The 19,896-nt window shown below is 39.8% G+C and overlaps 1 protein-coding gene across 5 annotated transcripts in view; it reads right to left on the bottom strand.

Moving 5' to 3' along the window:
* The window catches only part of CPNE8 (copine 8), a 204,851-nt gene that overhangs the window by 87,797 nt on the left and 97,158 nt on the right, over window positions 1-19,896 (bottom strand). For 4 of the 5 annotated variants that reach the window (XM_090042068.1, XM_090042066.1, XM_090042067.1 and 1 more), the window contains exons 7-10: window positions 14,228-14,291; window positions 9,435-9,538; window positions 5,901-6,005; window positions 4,373-4,414 (exon numbers count right to left, since the gene is read on the bottom strand). In XM_090042068.1, the coding sequence (XP_089898194.1) occupies window positions 4,373-4,414; window positions 5,901-6,005; window positions 9,435-9,538; window positions 14,228-14,291 (315 nt within the window). The remainder of the gene's footprint in view (window positions 1-4,372; window positions 4,415-5,900; window positions 6,006-9,434; window positions 9,539-14,227; window positions 14,292-19,896) is intronic. The other variant, XM_090042065.1, reaches the window with a different exon arrangement.

Genomic DNA, 19,896 nt, shown 5'->3' with positions numbered 1-19,896 from the left:
ACAAGAAGTGGAAACTTGGACTAACTACTAAGGATGAGTAAAAGAGTATTGCTTGAGCACGCTGGGATGAAATTAGGAAGGCCAAAGAGCAACCGGAATTGCAGCTAGCAAGGGAGATGAGGGGTCACAAGAAAAGTTTTTACAAGAATTACAAGTTTTATAAGCTGGAGGCAGCTGTATCAGAAATAGGATCGGTATCAGCCAATATGCCTCCTTAAATATAAGCTATCAGTATCAGCCCCCAAAATCTCTATTGGTGCACCCCTAGTTCTTTTACAAATGACAGCTTCCTTCTTTCAAAATTCTTAAAAGGACAACCATATCCTTCATTCATTCAAGAAGGCACGTGGAGCAACATAGGCCATGGAATACAAGTTCCATAAAGACCAAAGATGATCTCCTATATTATCTTTGGGTGTTGCACACTGAAATAAATGCACAGTGAGGGTGGAGAAGCTCCCCAAGTGGAGCTCTCATGTCCTAAACTTGAAAAGGGGCACGATTTAACAATCCAAGGAATTTAACAATCCAAGAAAAGGTAAAAGCCTTAAAATCAGGGTGTTGCTGGTGTTTCTGGGGAGTATCTAGCACACAGGCCACAAGTGGCATCTGCATTCGCTGTGTGTAGCATGCATCAGATGAGGGAGCAGACAGTGGTAGACAAGGCAGGAGCATGAAGCAGAGTAGCAGATTAGGCAGAGAAAGGGGATGAGAGTGGCCCTCAGGGGCACTAATTAGCAGTGCCATCCACAGTTTAATGTGCAGCATGTGCAGTTTGTGGCACAGCAAAGATGTCTGTGGTGTCACAAACCACATGTGGCTGCACATCTGGATCTAGCCCGGGAGGATATAGGGGTAATTTGTGCCATGCCTGCAGAAAAACTTGGCCCCACTTATCTAAGTATCAACCAGATCCGTAGTAGTACTGCAAATCAATCTGTTCATGTGCCAGTAGATTACGCATTGATATGGGTTTATTGCAAGAACTGAAGTTGAAAGGATTTGTTTCCCAGTGCTCAATTAGGGTCACCAGGCAAATATGGATACTGGCATAAACAGTAAAATACATATCTCTCTCAGAACTGAGAGACCTGTGTGTGTTGACCCTTAGGTTTTAGAAGTCCATCAGCCATCATGTAAGCCTGGATCTGAAGCACTGAATGCAAGACTTGTTTTGGAAGATCAATGCTTCCAGTGGCACTTACTCTGAGTGCTGAAAATACATCTTTCTCTTAGGAAAGAGCGGAAGAGGGCATTTAATAGTCACAGTATTCATAAGTCTATAGTCTTTCTCTTCCCCAGCTTTTGGATTTGAGGAAGACCATCTATGTAGAGAGATACAAAAGTACTATCTGATCAGACTTTCACTCTCTTGCAATGCCTGCTGTGACACCCTAACCAGATACATGATTGTCAGCAATTCCATAATTAATGACCCTTGTCAAGACAAGTTAGATATTATATGTTCCAACTGGTGACTGACATCTTTTGAAAGATAAAATGTTTCATTTGAATCCAGACTTCTTAGATCTGCCATTTTCTAACAGTCTATAAACACAAAAACCTTAAAATACCTCAAACATTTTAAAAGAAATGTATAATTTTATTATCAGTCTAATGGGCTAAAACTTGGGAAAAGTGGGAAATCAGTACCAGTTACAAACCAGTGAGTGGGGAAGGGATTAAGGGTTCAACAATCTCCTGTGCAGATACAATGAGACTTAATTCCTTTAGTGATAGCTGAACCCATGGATTAAACACACATGCACTCCCATGTTAAGGCACTGTCTTTGATTCAGAAAATACATAGAAGAAAGTGTTTATTACATCAGTAGCACCAATGGTGGAATGACACAAAGATGGAAAAACTTATTAGTTTGAAACAGAAATTGTAAATACAAAATGTATTTTTGCTCTATCATGTAAAATAGCACGGTAGTATATACAACATAATAAGCGTTTCAATTTCTGTTACAGTGGAATTGTGACAAAGGAATGCTTATAGATTTAGAAAATGTGTTAATGTGGTGCATATTTTGGTACACTAATTAAAAACTATTTCAAAATGAAGGAGAACCTAAAAATACATACTTTTTCAAACATGTAATATAATTTGTGACACTGGCAGTAAGAAGCTCAATCAGATAAGCTGGTTAGCTTTTTTCCCCCTTTCCCAGAGCAAGGCTTGTTGGAAAAGAAACAAGAAAACGAGATCAAGATCCCTGAACAAATAATAATTAATTTGTGAATGCTACAGGCCAGGCTGCAGAATACATTATATATCAAGTAGGTGAGCACAGCCTTATCCAGAAAGATCTGTCACAAAGGTTTTCTGAATATTGCCCCATGCCACTCTGCACTTACCTTAAAGAAGTGGGCAACAACTACTTAAATGTAATAGTGGTTTACACAGCAAAGGGAAATTGTCTAACTGTGTAATGAGAACACGATGCACAAGATAAAAGGCTAACCTAAGTTGCTTCTCTGTGCAGAATATCATGTATAAAATGATAGTGCTCTGCTGCTCCCTGCTCCTCTCCCACCCTCCATAACCAAAATAGGTAGTAAAGGGAGAGAAAAAACATGAAAGAAAATATTTTAGAAATAGTCTTTAATTCCTGGTTTTTAGCTGCTAAAACTTTATAGCTATTTAGATTTAGATGCGAGAATAGGAGACACTTAGCATGTATAAGACAGAGGCCTTGTAGGAAACATTCAGTGTTTCCTAAGAGAGCCGTCATTTTCCTAAGAGAAACCATAGGTGTGCACATGTTCAGGCTTTTTCTCCCAGAGTAAAAATGGCTGCTTCAGGAGAAAAATAACTGGGAACAGACTAAGGAAGTCTGGAACATGCCCTCCCTCCTTCCCTCCATGCTCAGCTGCAAGTTCTCCACTCTTCAGGGCCTCAGCTTTCAAATATCCGTACATGCAGCTTTGGGTAAATTTCTTTTCGAGGACAACAAACTTGGTATAATTCTCTCCTATTATTTGAATGGGTGTATGCAACCAGATCTGAGTTTAGATTAACTCCTTAAGCCCCATAGCATTTTAGGAATAACAGAAATTGTCAGTGCGTGCTTCAGCCTGACAAGTATTCAGACTTACTATCTTCTCCAAGTTTTATGGTTTTTATTAATTTTAGATTTCTGAGAATATTGGACAGCATAGCTGATTTTTATGAAAGCCTAGTGTACAACTTCAGTTTTTAATTTTATTATCTAGGAAAGATATTTACATTAAAGGCTCAAATATTAATATCATCGAGATCTTTTTCATTGATAAAGCAAATCTCTCTGGATTTGCAAGGGAATAGAGGAAAAGATAAATCAGAGTATAGTCTGTATGACGATGGAGAGCCAGCTTTCTAATATAACTTAGTTAATTTTGCAATATTGATTTTAATTGGTAAGTACATTATTTTGCCTAGACAAAAAATGCCTTAGCAAGTGGGACGATTTTGTATAAGCAGGAGTCATATGCTGAGAGACAACACATGATGAAAATAACTGTTAATAAAATCAGAACAGAACTGGAAGAACAAAAGCAGAGAATCAGGCAAATAAAACTGAATTTGTTTGAGATAATTAGCAATGAAGATATGACCTGGCAGAAGAAGTAAAGTAACTTTGCTTTAGCTGAATTGCAAAAATGGAATGGGTAGCTTTACAGAAAAACAGATGGGAAAATAATTGGTTAAAAGACAGGATTCAGGAATGACAAACAGCTAATGATCATTTGATTTTAGAGTGTGCGCCAAATTTAAAAATAGACATTGCATGACTTTCCCCATCTACCATGAGAGGTTTACTTCTTTTACCAGGTATAAAAAGAAATATAGATAGGGGCTTGCTTAATTCACAATTTTGCAGAAATCACAAAATTGGGCACTGTCCATGAAATCAGGCAATGTCTGCAAAATCCATAAAAAAAAACCTTACTAAAAATAAAATGCTGGCTCCTAGTGGCAGCCAGTGGTCCTCATGGCCACTACAGCCTGGTTGTGCAGCAATTTTCTTTATAGTAGAAGAAAAATATTCTCTTGCCTTTAGAAGCTGATAATTCTTCTATCAAAATAAATTTCCCAAGCCAATCTTATAAAATGTTGAAAACTTTTATCCAACTTTAAAACAAAATAATATGCAATATATTACTTCATATAAAAGGATGCAAGTGAATTAGGGAAAAAGTTAAGTAGATGTACATTACTTTTTTGAAACAAAAGCAAAATAGCCATTGAGATTAATGAGAACTAGAGAACTCTAGACTGCTGGTACAGAACATAAACATTTTATTCTTTTTATATATATTTATACCTCATACAAACATCACGATTAGAAATCATGTAAATGATTCATATAAGAAAACATCTTACCTTCCATCTCTATCCCAATCATATACCTCTATCTTAATTGTTCTGTCAAAAAATAACATATGAAAACACGCCTTAAAACATCTGCTTACACAAAAATAAAATATACTTAAGATTTGAAGAACATGTTGCAAGTTTTTATAAGTTTGTCCTTTGGAAGGTCAGACACTCTAGCAGTCTGATTTACGAAGAATGAATACTTCTTTGTGAGATTTCATTAGGTTCCAGGGCTCGACCTAAAAACATGAGCCTCTTCAATACAAGCTACATCAGCCATGATTAAGTTTATTATAGTACAACACATTTTAATTTAACAACTGTTGATTCAAATAAAGGCAACTTACTGAATTGTCATTAAAAGACAAAGTTTTACTTTTTACACTTGATTAAGGGAAAGAGAGCAGTGACAAAGTCCAAAACACAAATCATACCAAATTACAGAATTTAGGAATTCTTAATACTACGTTTCTCAGAGTAACACTACAAATAGTTAACGGGAGCTTGCTTCATAGTTCTGAGCTTGCATCTGTATGATTTAATATCTCTACTAATCATCTGAAAAGGGGCATGGATGGTGATGTAACTAAGCTTACCAAAAACAAAATCATTTAGGACTTTAAACTAGAGAAAAAACCATCGAAAAGATCTAAGGAAGTCATGGTGGACTGAATTCAGTGTTGACAAATGCAAGATAATACATACTAGAAGCAATCAGGTACTACCATTACACACTTCGTATTCCTTAAATTAATGTAACTACCCAGGAAGATCTGGATATCACTGTAGACAGCCCAAAGCAAAATCCTGGCTAAATATGGTGAATATCTGATATCAACCACCTCAGACGTGGAAGAGCTTTATATACGTATGCTAAAAGCAAAGAAAGAAAACACTGTCCCTTTTTTTTTTTTTTTTAGACTTGTACCTCTACCCTTTTTCTATTTTGGCTCCTCATGCACTAAAAGAGGGTGGCTATTTTTTTTGATAAAGAACAGAAGGATATAAAATAATCCTATTGGCTTCTCGCCCCTTCAAGTGAGAGGGGGATGGGGGGAGGGCTACTTACATCATCCCTAGTCACAATTAGGAGTTGTTTCCTAAATCAACTGAAGAATAGGAGACTGGAGTCCATAGTTTCAGGGCAAAAAAAACCCCTCTTTCCTTGTGCCCTCAAACCTCAGGATACCCGAATCAGAGCTGGGAACAGAATAACCAGGCTAATGGTGTGGGGAGCAGTGGATTGCTGATGATATATGTTCTGAGTTTAGAACTTTCATTTTCCTAGCATATTTTGTTTCATTCACTTATTTGTAAAGCATGTTTGCTGCCTCTTTTACTTCTCTTAACTAAGGAACTGTGTTAAAATATAAGCAAATGATGCAGATGTAGGTTTAATTGAATCAATTTCTTTAATTTTACTCTCTTTTTGAACTAATTTTACTCCTTCTAAAATGAAAATAGCCCAACTAAAATTTAAGAACTAGCATTGCTCTTACTTAAAAAGTTTTCTGTGCAGAGATGATTATCTTACCTGTCATAGTCTCCGTTACAGAGTGCTCTGACAGAGATCTTGAATGCCTGCCATACTGGATTTAGTGTATTTTTTATAACTTCTGTCTTGTGACAAATTGTAAAACTAAAAACAAAACAAACCCCCCAAACTTGTTATTAAACATAGAGTAAATGTTCTGTAGAAGTATTCAACATTCAAATAAAGTATTCTCATCATCATTCTAGTTCAGTTAAAAGGATTTCATTTTTAAGATTCTATAACCACATAAAGAATGAATTACAGTGACATATGAGGCTAGGGAAATTTTGTCTAACTACAACAGTGACCTTTGGAATTCATGAACTTTCATTTGAGTTAATCCATGTTTATCCAACTGACCCACTGTTAAAATAAAGAGCAACGCTCAAGCATGGTAAGTGAGTGTTCTCGGTATGCTTTGATTGCTTGCAGAGGGTACAATTGAGAGAGTTAATTTTTTTTCTAGATTTGTATTGTCCTACTTGCTAGAAATCCCCTTCACCACATAACTAACCTAAAAGATTTACATGGAACTCAGATCATTTTTCTGAATCATGTGTTTTTCCAAATTCAGAAAAATTTTAAATTGAACAGGCCAAGCGAACTACAAGGAAACAGAATATTTAGAATGTCAGGCTGCTTATAAGTTATAGCGAAGGCAACTGACTTCAAAGCTTGTTTAGTCACACACATGGCATCATTTGATCATTCCTTTTAGGACATCTCTGCCATAATTCACTTGGAAATGGAATTATAGGTAACTATGATATGTATTGGGATCAAATAAATTTAGGTAGAATTGGCAACTACTATAACCCCCAAGAACTGGAACAACACTAAAAACTCTTGACTGTTTTGCATATTGTGTGTGTAGATAGCATGTAGAAACAAACAAAGAACTATGAACCTTAGTCCTCCTGTCAGGAAAGGATTTCCATACTACATATATGTGAAAACCAATACTGTATCCAGTGGGGGCTGAACCAGGGCAGCAATCCCAGATGCCAGCCTAGGGGATGGGGTGCAAAAATAGCACTTTCAGGCTAGCTGCAGCTGCCCAGGGTACAGAACTGTCCTGTTACACCTCTGGTGAAAGTATTTACTTCTTAACCAAGAAAGGCAAAAAAAAACCTAAACAGCAGCTGCGGAACATGGTCCTATCACCATAGTTTTGCCAGTTTCCATCCTCTCATTTCCACTGTTCTGTTTGTATACTGGCCCCCGGCACATTACATTTATTTCAATAGTAGTAGTGCCACATGTTCATCCAATTTTAGTATTCTAAAGTGGCAAATCAGCCACAAACTTATTCCACAAAAAATATGGAACATCTTCATGGCTGGTTTGTATAGTGCCATGAACTAAATATGTGGCTTGTTTCTATCCTAATGCCAATAATCAGCTGACTGTCAGCATCTACACTGGGATTGGGGTTAGCATCAGGACTAGGACAACCTGGTCCCAGTGCCAAAAACGGGCTGCCGGGTGAGCAGTTTCCAAAGCTGCCCATGGCAGTCTTTCCTGCCTTGTCATTCAGCCCCTGTGGAGGCTACAGAGTCAGGTCCTTTAAAAAGCCAGGTCCTTGTAAATGCTGAAGCTTCCTGCAACACAGCACACTGCCTACCTTATCCCTTAGCTCCCAGGGAAGGATGGAGCAGTCAACTTCCTGAGTTGGCTTCCCTTCGCCTTGTGCAAATACTGCATGGGATGAGGATGGGAGACAAATAAGTTTCTCTCCATGCAGCAAGTTAAAAGCCAAGCCTGCAGGCTGGGCTGCACATGTGGATTTTAAAAGTCCACATGTTTGGAGCCCAGGATCAGAGTCCCAGGATATCTGAAAACAGGCTGCATACAAGGTATTTTTGTTTTGTTTTGTTCTTTATTTTTTAAGGTATCTTGGCACACCAGGACTTCTAAATATCTCATGTTCAGCCAGCTACATGCATGGTTTTTAGACATCCTGATGCATCAGGTCCCCAGGGTTAGAGAGTCTCCCCAGTCCCAGGGTCCTTGCATGCCAGGACCTTTAAAAACTGTGTGTGCAATCCAGCTGCACATGCGATTGGCACACTTGGAACCTAGAATCAGGGAGATCTTCCTGATCCTAGGCCCCTGGCACAGGAGCCCATAGATTTGCAGCTGCCAGGCTGGTGGACACTTACAAACCCATGCCCAGGTTTCCCTGTGCTGGCAGTTGCATGATTATGATCTGATCCCTTATTCTCATAATTATGCCTGCTGTCATGCACATATGGCATGGCAGGAAATGTGACTGCTGGGATTGGGGTCAGATCCCATTGCCTTATTAACTGAACATCTGCCAGAGACCTGGAAAAATTTTAACAGAGATTGTGTAATCTTACTTGTCCAAGGCAGCTTCCTGTTGATATGTGTGTACAAGAATAGAGCTTATAACTACAGATATCCATCGATGTTAAGCTTTGGGCAGCTCTACTGACATAGTTTCTCACTCTTAAGCAATCATCAATATCCCCTTAGGGTCTATTATGCATCAATTACTACAATTAGCTTACATAAAAGTAATATTTAAAATATGCATAACACCAATGTTCCTGATAAATACTGTTTCAATATAAAGATGCTTCAGAATAAAAATACTTTTATATGTATAAAAATGATTTATTTTTGTGCTATGCTAAATTATAATATGGACTCTTCATAAAATAAACTATTTATAAAATTGTCTACATAGCTTAAACCACGGGTGTGGAAATCACCTGGCCCTATGGGCCAGATCAGCAGTGTGGGGGTGGGTCTGTACCATTATGCCCAAACCATCCCAGACAAATTCCTGTCCAACCCATTCCTGATCACCTCCACAGCTTCCTTAGGCAGCCTACCATGCACTTGTATAGAAAAGGATGAGTAGTTTCCAAAAGAACTTCGTAACAGGTTAACTGCTAGTAGACGCATATGAAGGAGCTCATAAAGACACAGAACAGAAATTAATGTATTGTAACAGACTTAGAGCATAAAATGTAGGATATGAGCACATCTGAAAAATATTTATATACAGACTTTCTGAAAATCTGTTCACATATTCTCTTTCATCTGGGCAGAGTAAAAATGTAAAATATATCTTTGTGGTATGAAGGAGTTATTTAAATCATTTTTGTGCATTAGTATGTTAATTCAGATGTTTTTCTTCTATAAACGAATTGTGTTCAAATATGCTATATTATTTATTTTCTATAGTAACAAATTCCATGTTATTCAGTGTTTTCATAGAGCTGTGTATATACTCATTTAGATTTTAGATTCCCTAGTTACAGAATTAATTTCCATTAATATAGCAGCCTTATTCCTACACAGTTATGGCATAATCAATTGGAGAAAAATTTGCTTAGAATCTCATTTATTTAAACACCTCAGTGATATAGGGTTATGAAATGACACGCAACTTAGTATTTTGACAAGTATCAGAAAAATGCAAAAAATATATCTAACAGCACATAGAAAGAACTAAAAACATTGTCTATTGTACAGCAACAGCAAAAGTATAAAGTCATCTACCTGCCATCTTCATTGCTTCTGTAAAACACTAGAAATGGATCAGATTTTCCAAAGAAGTCCTTCTTGTCTAATTTGTTTGCACAAAATTGCATCAGTACAGAATCCTGAAAGAAACCGTGGATAATACAGAAACTAATGCATAAATTACATCCACCATGACATCTGCAAAAATTAAACAACCAAAACAGGCATTCAAACACCCCCTGCAAAAAAGTGATGAATATTAATCTTTGAGATGATTTCTGCACGTTCACATTACTGGCATATGCAGACAGCAGAACTGGTGAAACCTTTAACACATACTCAGAACCAAAGTGGTTCCACACACTTGGAAGGACCTTTCGGTGTCTTCAGATCCAAAATTGATATGAGGATTCAAAGATGGGGATGCAGGGCGTGTGAATGTGCACAGTTCACCTCAAAAAACTTTGGTTACAGGTGAGTGACCTTTATTTCAACACCAAGTGGTCTTGTACATTCAACCTGTGACAGCGCGATAAAGCACTATTCCGGTCTCTGCATGATGGAACTGTCTACCTAGTCGATAAACAAAAATTGCAGTAATGCCTTATCAAACTGTGTACGTCTGACTTAAATGCCAGATACAAAAAAAATGTGAAAGTATAGAAAACAGCTTCAAGTGGGAAGTCTACAGGTTTCTAATATAGTAATCAGAGTCTTAACTGACAAATTCTGAATCCTGAAGCAGTGGCAGTGCATAGTGCAAGCACACTGTTGGGGGAGGTATCGCTTCCATCTTTTGCTACCAACCAATGTCAAAAGGCCATTTAAAAACTGTTTTTTGGAAGCAAAAAAGGAAGTGATGACACCTCTCCACCACAGCACCACTCCTGCTAGCTGCTGTCTCTGTACCATATGCCACTGCCAGCCAGGTGCCAGCAACCCTGTTGCTTCTGCTCTTCCCTCCCCACTTCCAAAGCTGGAGCTAGTGCATGGAAGTTGTAGGGTGGTGAGGGGGGAGGAAGACAGTAAAATGAGCCCCACCCCCTCTCCCCCAGCTCCACTGTGCCTTGCTCCCCATCCTTCCTTCTTTAGGCAGCACCCGGAGCTTATCCCCCTCTCACCCATCCATTGTTACACTACTGATGATGACATGTGCAAATCAGACCACAGACCGCTACAAACACATTTGCAGTGCCACATACCGCACAGACTGCAGTTCTGTGCTGCAAGGGCACACTATCCGAGTGTGCGCTGCTCCATTTTTTTCCGGTGTTTTTTTTTTTACCCCTGGATAGCCAGGGATCAAAAAACCCCAAAGCAGCACATGCTCAGGCAGCATGCACCCCTAAACAGCAGAGCTGGGCCACTCAGAGCTGCACTGCAGCTGCCAGACAGGCTCTGCCTGGCAGGAGCATAATGGCTCCAGCTCCAGGAGGCCCCCAGGACCCCAGGTAAGGCTACCGGGGCCAGCACAGTGCTGGCCCCAGCCTCCCCTACATCATCCAGGGCAACTTGCTGCATGCCAAAGCATGTGTGGCACAGACATTCCCTGAGGACAAACAGTGGTAGCACAAGGTGCACTGCTGCTACTTGTCCCTGGGGAACCAAACGTCTATGCACACCTGGACATGCTCACTGAGTGTAGGCAAAGGGCCACTTTATGAAAGTCCATGACAACTTATAGTAAATGCAGGGTATGGCACATACAAATGTACTACCACATAACAAAGGGCGTGGGGCTTTACTGTGAAACAGCTGCTCCAGGGTACCTGCCTATGTGTACTCTCTCAGCCAGCAGCAAGCGGAAGCTAACCCACAACAGTTCAGCCCTAAGTGAAAGAGGCTGTTTCCACCTAATAACTCTTGTTTATAAGTAACTCATTATATTCTGAACATTATTTCCAAGGTTTTACTCTGTTTTATATTATTGCAATGTTTTCTGCATTAGGCAGTCAACCGAGAACCATTAACATCTACTTATGTAGATATTTTAATAATTTTAATGTAATAATTTGTACTGTAATGTAACATGCAAAAATTTACATGAAATAGCCCGAAGTTTAACTGTCTGTAACACTTTATGAAAAGTACTGTGTTTCAAAACTACAAAGTTCTAGTCCTAGTCCTAGCCCTAGCCTGTGCTTCAGGAAATTATTAAATTAAGGTGCAAGAGAAATGAAAGCATAATATACTGTGCATAATTTAAACTCAGTATTCCCTGTCCATTACAGAAGCAGAGATGACCTAGTATGAAAAGCATTTGACTGCAGCTCCTCCTCTGAGGACATCAGAATGAATGTATCAAGAACCCACAAGAAACAAGAATCTACCTCTAGGTAGTGCTAATTGCATAAAAAATTCTCACTATACTCAGTATAATGTGCCATGTCAGCAAAAATTGTAGGCACCTCCTCTTCAGATATAGTAACCTGGATTTGGGCCAGTTCTCCCTGTTTTTTGGCAATGACTGAGTAAACAATACAGGATTCTTGCACAGATATCAGTACACTGTCACTCACTAATGGAAGAGCACAGTAACTACCTAGAGACTCTAGGAACCTAGACCCTCAATCAGAAAGAGCCAAGTGAATTGGAATCATGTCTTGGTTACTACATAAGCTGTTCCAGCCCCTTAGGGCTCTGAAGTTCCATTTCCTGGGATGCAATCATTTTACTTCTCTGGGTCTGAATATCTCACCTAAAACCTCCCTACAAATTAAAGGGATAAGGTAGACTGGGTTTAGCAACTGCAAATCCCCTTTCCCCTAGAAACATGTGAAACAATTCATCTGAGGGGGCATGGAAACAGTTTCTTTAAAACAAAAATGTTAATCTTTTGCTCAAGGGTAATAGATTAAAAAATCTGGTTGATTTACTATGCTTGGGAGAAACTGAGGTGATTGGTGTCCTTCCCCTCTGAGCCAATTTTTAAAAATATATATGTAAATATAAATATAATAGCCCTGTTTTCTGAATGGTATCGATAGAGGCAGGATGCACAAGAGCACTTCCAGGGGGCACTGCTATCCAAAAGGTTCCACCAGTCTGCACTTCATGCATCAACAGTACAAATGTGTAGGAGACACTTGGGAAAGAAAAAACCTGCAACAGCCACTAGATTTGGAATCTGATGGGCACCCAAAAACAATGCAAACTTTGTATAATACTTCAGGCCTATCTGCATTTTAAAGCAGCTCGTCTTACAGAGAGACAAACAAGTTCTAGTAAGGCAGAAGCTTTGTGATTTCATTTTAAGGTCCATTTTGAATAACCAACTACTGGACTCTTTTAGCCCATTACAACTTTCAGATGTACAAAAAAACTGACAAGCTTTAATTTCATTGTGCAGGATCAGGTTCTTCATCTGAGGGGAGATCCTAAATAGGCCATTAAAGTATGTCAGGCTGTCAGGTGGTCAAAATTTACTGCAAGATCATCAACTTAGCTAAACTAATGGAAATGTCATTATTCTTTAAGTCAAGAAGATAATTTAGTATTTCTGGAATGGTAGACCTGGCCTGGTTATTATTTTTTGCCTGCTTCCAGGACTAGAACCCAGACCACTTCAAATATGGTAGATATACCTCGTCAAGTCCTTCCTACAATAGATAAGGATATCTCTGACTTGGGTGGAATATTCTTGTTCTGCCTGAGAGATTCAGTCAGCATTGAGACTGTGAAATTGAGGAACTGGAGATTTTCTACCTTTAACAAATTTGGGATTAGCAACAATAATCTGCTCTTTCAGCATATGTTCTTCAAGGTCACATCAGTTAAACAGCTCAGGTCCCTTTAATGGGAGAACTTCCACTGTAACTTTGACCTGCATAGGAAAACCTAGCCCCTGCAATCATGATGATCAGCACATAGCCACTGGTGATACCATGGACCTGGCAGTCACATTGGCAGTGCATGCTGTAGGACTGTATTGATCATCACTTGCCCTTCTGAGGTTATGGACATTGGGTCTTCTTTTTGTCCTACACAACGTCATCCACCAGATTTTTAGATCTGACTACTTTAGTTTGTACTCCATATTTAGATAATTTGGCATCTACCCCTCTTTTGGAGTGATCCCTCTCTGGTGAACTAGAAACTAACATACTTTATTAACAACGATTTTTCCTTATTTTTTTCCACAGAATAAAAATAGACAAATTTTGAATTTAAAAAAATCTTTTGACAAATTAACTTTATTTGCTGCTCTCCATGCAATTCCAAAGTACCATAACTTGTAAAGTTAAATCAGTAGTAGCTAAGCATGCCACAAATTATCCAAATATGAGATTGTGCTACTTTCGTAATCACCTATCACAGTCACCCAATGCTGCTGACTGATGTTACAACCGGGACATGGCAACATAACCCGGCAGTGCCAGCCCTGTAACTATTATGGAGTCAAACCTCTGAGCCAGCAATGATCCCTGATCCATTGTGTAGCAAACACACTGGCTGTCAATGCCACTTGTGGCACATGTGCCACAGGTTGGTCACCAGCGAGTTAAACAGTGCTAAAATTTTGGCAGTATGAGACCAAGATGCAATTCACTGATTTATTTAGGGGAACTATAAAAGGAGCCTTAAAAGCAAGTCATGAATTTTTTGTGCTCCAAACTGCCCTTTGCTTTTTTCTTTTGGGTTAACATTGATACAAAAAATAAAAGACAACAACGCAATAAATACTGAATTGTTTTATAATTTCCTACACTTAATTATGCTCCTATTTCTTTTGCCCTGTATACAGGCAAGTTCTTACAAAGTTGGTGTATGGATCAGGATGGCAGCAAAGAAACATTTGTTTTAAACAAACAATATATAAATTCACTTACCCTGCAACAGCTCAGTTCCTCTGCGGTCAGGATGATGGTTCCACATTTCTTCCCTGGAATTCCTCTGCAACAAAAAATGAATATGCACTTCAGAAGGATTTCATACAATTTAGCAAAAGATGGATAATGGTAAATCAAACATCTCAAGGCAGCAGCCAGAATTCCATGGCTAAAATGTTCAATGTCTTATCACAATGAAAGATCAATGACTAGAATTACACATAAAGCACGAGGTCAGGGGTTCCCAAAGTTTTTATGCTACAGCCTGGCAAACAGCAGCCCAGAAGTGGCTGCGGCGCAGCAAACTGCGGTCCAGCAGTCACAGCTGACAGCAGCCAGAATTTCAGGCCAGCAGACAGGTAAGGATACCTCCAGGCATAGCCCCCCAGGTGGGGAAGGTGGGCCAAACCTTACGCTGCTGCAGACCCTGGAGGAGGAGCCGCAGCCTCTCCGCCAGGCTCCAGTCTGGCAGTCAACCATGCTGCAGACCAGCACTGTGCCGCAGCCCAGGGATTGAGAACCCGTGCACGAGGTCAAGATCTTCCAAGAGAAAGGACACTGCTAACTCAGGCTGAGCTTTCAAATATGTCACAGCTGACTGGACTGCTAAACAATGTCTTGATCTTACAGGGTTTCTCTTGTGGTTTAAATTGTATAATGGAAATCTTGCAATAGAAAGGTTTAGTTTTTCTTCCATTGGCCCTGTGCGAGGGCTGGAGTTAAAAAAACGAAGTATAAGCTTCAAAGAAAGTGGAGAAATATTTTGGCAATGATAGCAAATTTACTTAGGCTCCTTTTAATTAGTTTATAAACATTAGTTTAAACGTATAAATTAGGAAAGAAATAGCAAAAATCTTCTGATAGGATGGGATTGACCATTTCAATCATTCCACATCTTACCCTAAACAAAGAGAAACAGTGAAAAGTTACATTTCAGAATTCTGAAAAGCTCTACTGTTTTATCAGAAATTTGGACAAAACTTCAAAAACCATCCAAAAGATGGTAACATTTTTATTTAGAGAGCTCATGTACTGTGGAGTTACATAACATTTCTACCATCATGTTTTATACAATAGCTATATAAGTAAAAATTACCTTTAATACACATAATCCATTAACTTAATGAGATAATACATTGTTTTACAGAATGTGAAAGTATACAACAGATTACTGGCATAGATTAATAAGAGAAAGACGTGTTGGACTATATCATTCTGCCTAATCCAGTCAGTGATACATTTATGCTAGAAAGCATGAGCCTGCACATCTCTAATAATGGGAAAACATATATGGAAGCAGCTGAATATTATTTTTACTTTCACCTACTTTTTTCTTTTGGTCTAAAACTATCTAGCTTTGAATTTTAGAGAGACGGTGGAACATTCTTAGAAAAGATCAGGAAAACCATTGATATTGTGTTAAAAAAAAAAATCAACAATCTATAAAGAAGACAGCTATTTCCTTTCAAAAAACTTTTTAAGTATACCTGGATTCAATTCAGCAGCACCCTACCACAATGTTTCCAACCAGGAAAATACGTGCAGAGAAATGAACAGATGTAAAAAAGGATATTAAAAAACAATTAAGAGGGCCCCAGAGTTATAAATAAGGCACCTGAAGTTTGAATTCCTCCATAAACAAAACAAGTGGACTATATTCTGTAAGTGATGGGTATGGGAAGATACGCGCTTCCTCTGAAGACATTGCTCCTAATCTCCCAAAAGCACAGTCACTGGAGCACTCAAGGAGAGAATGGCAAGTCTTTTCTCTAGATTGCATATAGTTTCATAGTTGGTAGGGTTAGAAGGGACCTGAGCAGATCATCAAGTCCGACTCCCTGCCCGTGGAGGAAAGAGTACTGGGGTCAAACGACCCCAGCAAGGTATACATCTAGCCTCCTCTCCAAGACCCCCAAGGTAGGAGCCAGCACCACTTCTCTTGGAAGTTGGTTCCAGATCCTAGCCACCCTGACGGTGAAGTAGCACCTCCTGTTATCTAGCCTGAATCTGCCCTCTGCCAGCTTGTGATTGTTATTTCTAGTCACTCCTGGTAGTGCTCGGGGGAACAGAGACTCCCCCAGTACCTGCTGGTCTCCTCTGACTAGTTTACAGATGGCCACTAGATCCCCCCTCAGCCTTCTCTTGTGGAGGCTGAACAGGTTCAGGTCCTGTCGCCTCTCCTTGTAGGGCCTGCCCTGCTGCCCCCTGATCATGCGAGTTGCCCTCCTCTGGACCCTCTCCATGCTGTCCACATCCCTCTTGAAGTGCGGCGCCCAGAACTGGATGCAGTACTCCAACTGCGGCCTGACCCGTGCCGCATAGAGGGGAAGGATCACCTCCTTGGACCTGCTCGACATGCATCTGTGGATGCATGACAAGGTGCGGTTGGCCTTCCCACTTCCCCACACTGTTGGCCCATGTTCATTTTGACATCAAAAATGACTCCAAGATCCTTTTCTGCCTCTGCACTGACGTGAAGGGAGTTCCCCAGCCTGTAGGTATGGTGCTGGTTCTATATTTGGATCTCTAGTTCAAATGAGAAAATAGTGTGATGTGGTTTGAAAATCCCTCTTCTGGAAGAAAAGATCTGGCCTGAATGGAGTCCAGGACAGTTCCAATAAGGCAATCCTTTCTGTGGATGGAAGTGAGGATTTTTTCTGGATGATTTAATAGTCAAGAAAGAGGGATGTAAGAAACTGCATACATGTTGCTGAGTTGAGATCTGATGTCAGTTGGCCTTTAGTAGCTATTCATGAAAACGCAGGCAAGCATATCTTATATTCTGATGTGCGTAGCAACAATCATAAGGTATCATAAAGACTTACTGGCCCAGAAGAAACCAAAAATACACTAAATTTACAGATTCTTGTCCTTCTGTACTTGCCATTTGAAAGTGAGCTAAACTGAAAGCTGCCTATCAATCTCCCTGAATAAGAAAGGAATACTGCTCCCTAAAATGAACATACTGAAGTTTAATGTTCTTATTAATTTGTTGAGGTTCTCATAGATGCATTTTGGACTGTCAATTTTTTTTAGGATCAGGAAGTAGCAGAAGTACAATGCTTTCCCTTGCAGTTCCAGTGGAACCTCCTCACAGCCTCCTTCTTCTAGAAGGACTCTTCTTTGAAACTGGTCAGTAAACTAGAAAGGAGGAATAGGAGGATGGGGTGACCTGATCAAAAACTGGATCATGTACGCATCATGGATGGTATCTAATATCCAGCTATTATAAGTAATTATACACCAAGCCCAGTAGATGGAGCAGAGATGAGACTGGCTATCAAGGGCAAGGGAACAAAGATTGTTACACATCACAGTATGGCTACAGTGAAGGTCATCAAACTTACTATATGGAGATGTTGGCTGAGGGCCATGAGGAAATGCAGTGCGGAATCGTTCTGGAGTGCTAAATCTATTTGCCAGTAGCCAAAAGTGGGAGATCCTGACCCTACCACCTCAGGTAGTACCATCTGCACACCTTAATGCTGCAAGGCAGTGAAGCACTGGAAGCAAAATGGTTGGCAGGGGAATAATAAAAGGGGGATAATGCATGTCTGAAACTGAAGATTCTGGAATCAAGCTATAATGGCTAAATCACCTTTGGTAAAATAGTTAGAGTTAACTTTCTGGGTAGATTATGCAAGGACAAAATTATATGCATAGTTATCTATCAACAGTATCAAGGACACACACTCAAATAAAAGCAGAACACTGGGTTGATTGGGTAAAGGGTTTTAGTGCACGTTCAGGATCATTAATTAAGATCATTCCATCTTAACTCCATGAAAAAAGGCTTCCAAGATTGTTACATTTTGGGGCATTGCAGAAGACAGTTATTTTAAGCCTACTTAGCTACCATCTCTTCCCAATGGAACGCTTAAAGACAGATTAAAAATTAAATCAAGAGACCATCAAAGTACTTTGTGATCACATGAGAAAATTCTCTTTCGAAAAAGGTATCAGTATGGACTCTCTCCATACCTAATTTCAACTTTCAAACTTCTCTCCAAGCTTTACTTAATGACAGTTGCAAAGAGCATATTATGAAGTGGCCAAACAGAATCCATGGCTTTCTGGCTCCTACTATAATGCACGTAAATGGGCATTATGTTGAAGTAATAATATAAACTAAACAACCCCTTCTGCCATGTCCTGGGTTTTCTAATCAGTTTGAACTTTGGGCAGTCTGACTGCAGCCATTCTTAAATCTACTTAATTCAATGAGAGATTAACAATATTAACATTCATAACATAATTCTAAATTAGGAGTCAAAGAACAGATGTAAAAAATACTTTCAAAAGTTTCCTGCATTTTGCACCTTTATAATCATGAAAAATAGCTGTGTTACATCTCCAATACTATGATCCTAAGTATCACAGAAAAATAAGACTGGAAGGAATCTCATAAGGTCATTTAGTACAGTCCTCACTCAAGGCAGGAACATCCCTGACTAAAACCACCCCAGACAAATATCTGTCTAGCCTGCTCACAGAAATTTCCAAGGATGCAGATTCCATAATTTCTTGACCACTCTCATAATTAAAACGCTGCTCCTAATCTCCAACCTAAACTTCCTCTACTGCAATTTGAGGCCATAGCTCCTAGCCCTGTCCCCTACAACCATCCAGAAAACCCCATTTTAATCCTCCATCAACCCTAGGGCTTTCAGATGTTCCTCATAAGTATTACCTCCCAGACAACTAATCATTTCTGTCACTGCATGGGACTCTTTCCAATCACTTGCTTTGATTTGCAAATAACACTCTTGTTAATACAACCAAGTACGCTGTTGGCTTTTCCCCCCAACTCTTTCTCTTCTTATGCAACAAGAGCACACTGTTGACTCATATTCAGGTTATGGCCCACTGTAACCCCCAGGTCTTTCTCTGAATTAGTGAAACCTAGCCAATCATTCCTCAGTCTGTATTTGTGAATGTAATTATTCCATGCCAAGTGCATTTGTCCTTGTTGAATCTCATCTGATTGATCTCAGACCATCTTCCAGTCTATTCAGATCATTCTGGATCCTCTCCACAATGTCTGCAAATCCATCCAACTTGGTACCATCTGCAAATTTCTTAAGTGTGCACTCAATCCCATCATCCAAATTATTAATGAAGATATTGAACAATAATGAACCCAAAACAAGCCCCTGGGGGACCCCCACCTGATCTCTCCTCCCAACTAGGCATTGAGCCACTGATGACTACTTACTAAACCTGATGATCCAACCACTTATAATGTCCACTTTTCATCTACACCAGGGGTTTTCAATGCATACCCCTGGGGGTACCTGAGATAGCCTCAGGGAGTACCCAGCAGCGGCCACTGCCACTGGCACTTCCTCTGCTGCCGCCGTCATGCTTGCTGATCAGCCACAGGGGACACCCCCCCCAGTTGCTGATTGGCCACTGGGGGACCACCCCACTCATCAACTGGCTGCTGGGGGATCCCCCCGGTCACCATTTGGCCACTAGGGGGGCCTCCCCCCTGCTCATTTGGTAACTGGGGGACTCCTGCTTTCTCGACTGGCCGCCAGGCATACACTGACCCAGAAAGGTTGAAAACCCCTGATCTACACTATTTCCTTAACTTGTTGATAAAAATGTCATGGGGAACCATGTCAGTAACTTTGCTAAAGTTAAAGTATATCGCATCCACTGCTCTT

Source organism: Crocodylus siamensis, chromosome 4 (genome assembly GCF_052110815.1).
Source record: "Crocodylus siamensis isolate JL-2025a chromosome 4, ASM5211081v1, whole genome shotgun sequence".
NCBI classification, from domain to species: domain Eukaryota; kingdom Metazoa; phylum Chordata; order Crocodylia; family Crocodylidae; genus Crocodylus; species Crocodylus siamensis.
The sequence above is the reverse complement of the archived record's forward strand: the minus strand, read 5'-3'. Positions and strand labels throughout refer to the sequence as shown.